The 4,941-nt window shown below is 41.1% G+C and overlaps 1 protein-coding gene across 3 annotated transcripts; it reads left to right on the top strand.

Moving 5' to 3' along the window:
* The first annotated feature begins 231 nt into the window (after nt 1-231).
* On the top strand, nt 232-4,929 carry ddit3 (DNA-damage-inducible transcript 3). 3 transcript variants are annotated; one of them, XM_048198699.1, is made up of 4 exons: nt 234-455; nt 1,817-1,882; nt 2,241-2,467; nt 2,553-4,929. In XM_048198699.1, exons 3-4 carry the CDS (start codon nt 2,327-2,329, stop codon nt 3,156-3,158), a joined length of 747 nt encoding a protein of 248 aa, XP_048054656.1. In that variant the 5' UTR covers nt 234-455; nt 1,817-1,882; nt 2,241-2,326; the 3' UTR covers nt 3,159-4,929. The 3 variants fall into 3 exon arrangements, with proteins under 3 accessions (XP_048054657.1, XP_048054656.1, XP_048054655.1); XM_048198698.1 differs by having other exon boundaries at nt 240-455; nt 2,264-2,467; XM_048198700.1 differs by lacking the exon at nt 1,817-1,882 and having other exon boundaries at nt 232-455; nt 2,264-2,467.
* The last annotated feature ends 12 nt before the right edge of the window (nt 4,930-4,941 follow it).

Below are 4,941 nucleotides of genomic sequence, written 5' to 3'. Positions count from 1 at the left end.
ACCGGTTGCCAACGATTGCATCATTCCTTTCATGTGACTCCCTTACGCCCCAAATTCGTCCTGGCCGTCTTATGACTGCATCACATCTTCCCGCTCACACAAACTCTCGCAGAGCGAGACAACCAGCAGAGTCACCAAGTCCCGCCCCTCCCGCCCAGCGCGTCTGCTCATTGGATGTCTCTAAGCAGAAGAATTTCGACCGCCTCGCTTGATTGGCGCGCTCGGCCGACCATCTCCTGTCAGGTTCTCGTACTCTCAGTTAGGTTGCACCTTGAGATCCTTCCCCCAGAGTTCGGTTGGAGTCACTCTATAAATGTCCCCGGGAGTTTCCGAAATCCACACTCGGTGACTTCAACTGAACAATGGTTAACATGAGCTATCACCAATCTCTACAAAAACACACACAAACCCTGAATCCGAAACAGCCGAGGAAAAGAAATAATAAAAAGAAAAGGGTGAGTGTCATCTTTATCTATTTCTCTATTCTTTATATTGTGATCTGATGTACTTTTCTCGCTGGTATATAGATGTGTGTCAAGCTTTTCCTTTTGGAAAACAGGAATGCGCATGTTTTGGCGACTATCCCAGGCTGTTTTTGGAATACAGTTGTTCAACTCAAATTTCACTGGATTTTTTTCTCTCTTTCTCCGTCCGTTTTCCTTATTTAAGGCACCATCTTAACTGCTTTATTACTTTAATAGTTACTTGTTTACAAAACTACGCGATGACAGCTGTCATTTCGCTACGATCGCGGCATTTTAGACGCGCACGCGAGAACTTTTTTGCGAACGTTTTATTTTTAACGGTTTTTTGTAAGATCGATAACGCTTCGTCAACGGAACTGCGCTACATCAACTTTTTACAGTTTAGGAAATCAAATGGATGTAGTCACGATGGCTAACTCGTTGTGTTTTATATCGTTAAAGTACTTTTAAAGTGTTATTTTGGTGCGGAGCGTTCGCCCTTTGTTTCCTCACTCCTGTACTTTGATTCCATGACGTCATTGGCTCGCTGTCAGTTTCGTAAATCCCAGCTCCAGATGGGCAGTTAAGTTAGTTTATATAGTAAATTAATTTGAAACAATTTTAAGTGAATTATCGTATAATCTCACGACTGTCGAGCCCTTTGAAAATATTCGATTTAGTCACATTTGGAGCCTGAATACATCAAATAAACTCCTTAATATTATTATTCATGATTTAATAATAATAATAATAATAATAATAGATAATACAAATTTTATTCTTTTTTTTTTTTTTTTAGTTATATATCGCTTTACACCGCATTACGATTTATATATATAAAAACAAAACACGTGGGAGTGCCTCAGGTGCATATGTCAGGGCTGTTTTCATTGTCTCACACGGGCATCTAAAGCAGCTTGATTATCGCGTTTTTTCCTCACATGAGTTCTGCGATGTTATTTCAGCTGAACTTGAATGTGTTCGCGTTGAGATCGAGTCCTTCAGCTTGTTTTGACAGACGCTGTCTGCTCAGACTCTCGCAGAGGGCGCCCTCGAGCACACAATGCGCCTTTGTTTACATAAAAAAATACAATGACCTAATTTTAGATTCAAGATTAAAGAATTAATAATTGCTACGGGTTATTTTTACGAGCATCCGATCGTCCACAAGCCCCTCTATGATGCTTTTGTATCACTTGCACGTGTTTGTTTCAGATTTTTTTTTTTTTTTTTAATTTTTAAATAGCTTTTATAACAGATATAAATATTTTTAATTTTTTTTTTTTTAATTTTTAAATAGATTTTGTAACCAAGTACTGTGGCTTGAGCTGTTCAATGTTTTATTTCTCTAGAATTATTGGGACAAAATATCGCCACCAACTCACATTCAAACTTGATTGACAAGAGACACTTTAAAGGTGAGCACCTTTTTAAAGTTTTTATTATTTTTATTTGAGTGAATCTTACATAAGCACTAAACCGGCTATATAGTAAATAATAATGAACAACACAAACCTTTTTTCCTCTGTTCATGCATGCACGCTTTTCTGAAACTCTTCTGAATATTTATTGTGCAGTAACACCGTCCGGCCACTGTGTGTCCTTGTTGCACCCGGTGGCCGAGCAGTCAATCTTAATATCGCGTATAATAGCGGGTCACCCAGATAAATCGGCTATTCCCAAAACCTGCGGTGCAGGTGAAGCTTTACTCTGATGTGTTGAGCCGTATCGGTGTGCAGCAACAGCAGGTTTGTTTTCATTTCCTCTTCTGGACAGTTTATGTATTTTTTCTGGGTCAGGTCTGGTGTGCTAGGTGTGGGAGCATATCGTATTGTGTCTGTGGATAGCGACTGATTGGTGCGATGACTGCGGAGTGGCTGTACCCCCCTGGTGTGGGGCCGCTATGTGGTGCAGAGTTGGAGGCGTGGTATGAAGACCTACAGGATATACTGGGCTCCGACGCAGGCGGGGCCAAACTTACGCGAGCCCCGCCTTGCTCCGAGGTCAGTAACGTCAAACACCGTTCTACAATCTCGTCCGTACGACGTTTTTCCCCCTAACGGTTTCTCTTCTTCGCCTCTTATGCAGAAGGAGCCCGAGTTTCTGGATGTGTTGGAGAGCTGCTCGCTCACCTGGTTGACGGAGGGGCAGGTATGGGGCGACGGTGTGCAACGCGTCACCGACGACCCGCCGCCGACGCCTCCGCGACAGGAGGACCGGAGAGGCGGCGATTCGGAGCACACCTCGTCCGGAGGAGACCTGCTTCCGCCCGAGTTCTTCGAGCTCCTCAGCGAAGGAGGCGTGGGGTCGGTGGAAACGATGGTCAGCGGCGGGTACCACCTCCACCCGCCTCCGTCTCCGGCCGCCAGCGAGGAGGAGCTCCCTACGGTTCCCGACACGTCGTCCTGCTCCTCGGCGTCCCGCTCGCCCTCCCTCAACTGCTCCCCTCCGGCGTCCCCTCCCGTCTCCTCGCGGCCGGGCAAGAGAAAGCGAGGGGGCGAGAAAGGAGGCGCGCTGTGCTCGCCGTCCCCGGGGAAGAAGAGCAGAAGAGAGCGCGAGCAGGAGAACGAGAGGAAGGTGCAGGAGCTGACGGATCAGAACGAGCGCCTCAAAGCCGAGATCGAGCGATTGGGAGAGGAGGTGCAGAGGACGCGCCGGGCGCTCATCGAGAGACTCGTCAACACCAGGAGGTGAAGGAGCAACAGGAAAGAAGGGGTTGAAGGGAAGCGAACAATTGACCGTGAAATGCACATTTAGAAGGAGATAAAAGACACGTGGGACGGGGGGGAGAGAGGGGAGAGCGTTTCCCACCGAGAGAGAAAGAGAAAGTCAGATTGAGCCGTAAAGAAAAGGAGGAATGCGGAGCCCAACGGAAACACGACCCGGTCGAACCTCATCCAAAACCAATTAGATTTTTCATAAAGCTTTATTCAGTAAATTAAAATTACTAATATAATGTTTTTAAAGCATTTCAATCAGGCCAATTCTACTATGATAAATGTTAAAAATATCAAAAGCAAATATGAAATTCGATAAATGAGAAAAAGCCTGATTTTACGAAGTTAAAATTAAAATGACCATAATGTGTTTTTTAAAAAAAAAAATCAGGAAAAATTAAAAGCAAGTACTAATATAGTGTTTAAATCTTAAAATTTAACGAATGACACTATGAATAAATTAAAGAATGAGATTGCATTAAAGCAATAAAAATATCAAAAGCAAAGAAGAAATTAGATAAATTAGAAAACGAAGGTTTTTACCTCCATAAAACGACTGTAAAACAAATACAAATATTTTTTAAATTATCAAAAGAGGACACAAATTAAAGAATGATATCGCAAATGATAATAAAAATATTGAAAGCGGATATGAAATTATATAAATGAAAAAAATAAAGCCTAATTTTTTTCAGTAAATTAAAATGACCAATGCATTTTTTTTAAACATTTAAATCAGCAAAAATTTAAGGCAAGTACTAATATGGCGTTTAAATGTTACGAATCAATTAAAGAATGAGATTGCATTATAGCAATAAAAATATCAAAAGCAAATAACTTTTTACAAACACAAAACGACTGTAATCAGCAAAAGACAGTAAAACAAATACAAATATTTTTAAGATTATCAAAAGAGAACACAAAGTATGAGATATTTTGCATTACAGTAATAAAAATGCAGTATGCAATTAACTTATGAAAAAAAAACACCTTTATTTTAAGCAAAATATAACTTCCGAAGACCGGTTTCCTCGAGATTCACCTGGTGATATCGCAAACGCTTGGTTTAAGCACCAAATCTTATTAAACTACCCAAAGTTAATCAACTTTCTGTGTAATTGAAAGCTGATTGTTCGTCTGTGGAGAGGAGTCTGTAGGGAATGTAGCAGAGACGATGGAAGAAACGGCAGAACTGCAATAAAAAGGAAGTAGAAGAAGCAACGTGATTGTATCAGTAACATGATTGTAGAAGCGAATGGAGGTGTGTTTCACTGTAACCAGCCTGCTCTGATTGGTCTAATGTGTTAATGACAGGGCTTTTAAACGTGTCAATGACAGAGATTAGTAGCTCAGGACTGTTATTCTGAACGATTGTGAGCCGTTTCTCTCTGCGCTCACCATCAACCCGAGGCCTCTAAGTGTGAGTGTGTGTGTGTGTGTGTGTGTGTGTGTGTGTTGAGATGAAGGGGAAGATTATGATGAATGGCGATTTTGCTCTCACTTATTTCTCTTGAAACTTTTTCAGAATTTTTAGAACTAGCAGTTTATAACACTCTCTGCCTCTGATCTATGCCTATTTTTCTATATGTGTATCACATGATCATCATTACATGTAATCATTTACCTTCCTAATGTTAAAATAAACATGCATGCCGAATTACTGTATTAGCGTAGCAAATTTTTATTTAGCCTTACTTAATATGGACTTGTATTACACACATTTTGTTATTAAAGTTTTTTAAAATGAACTGAATCCAGTC

This window comes from Megalobrama amblycephala, linkage group LG8 (assembly GCF_018812025.1).
Source record: "Megalobrama amblycephala isolate DHTTF-2021 linkage group LG8, ASM1881202v1, whole genome shotgun sequence".
Lineage (NCBI taxonomy): Eukaryota > Metazoa > Chordata > Actinopteri > Cypriniformes > Xenocyprididae > Megalobrama > Megalobrama amblycephala.
The sequence above is the reverse complement of the archived record's forward strand: the minus strand, read 5'-3'. Positions and strand labels throughout refer to the sequence as shown.

Bases quoted from the DNA above. Each gene is read 5' to 3' on its own strand.
- ddit3 (XM_048198700.1), top strand. From the start codon at position 2,327: ATGACTGCGGAGTGGCTGTACCCCCCTGGTGTGGGGCCGCTATGTGGT. The intron at 2,468-2,552 runs GTCAGTAACGTC...CCTCTTATGCAG, and splicing joins GAGCCCCGCCTTGCTCCGAG to AAGGAGCCCGAGTTTCTGGA.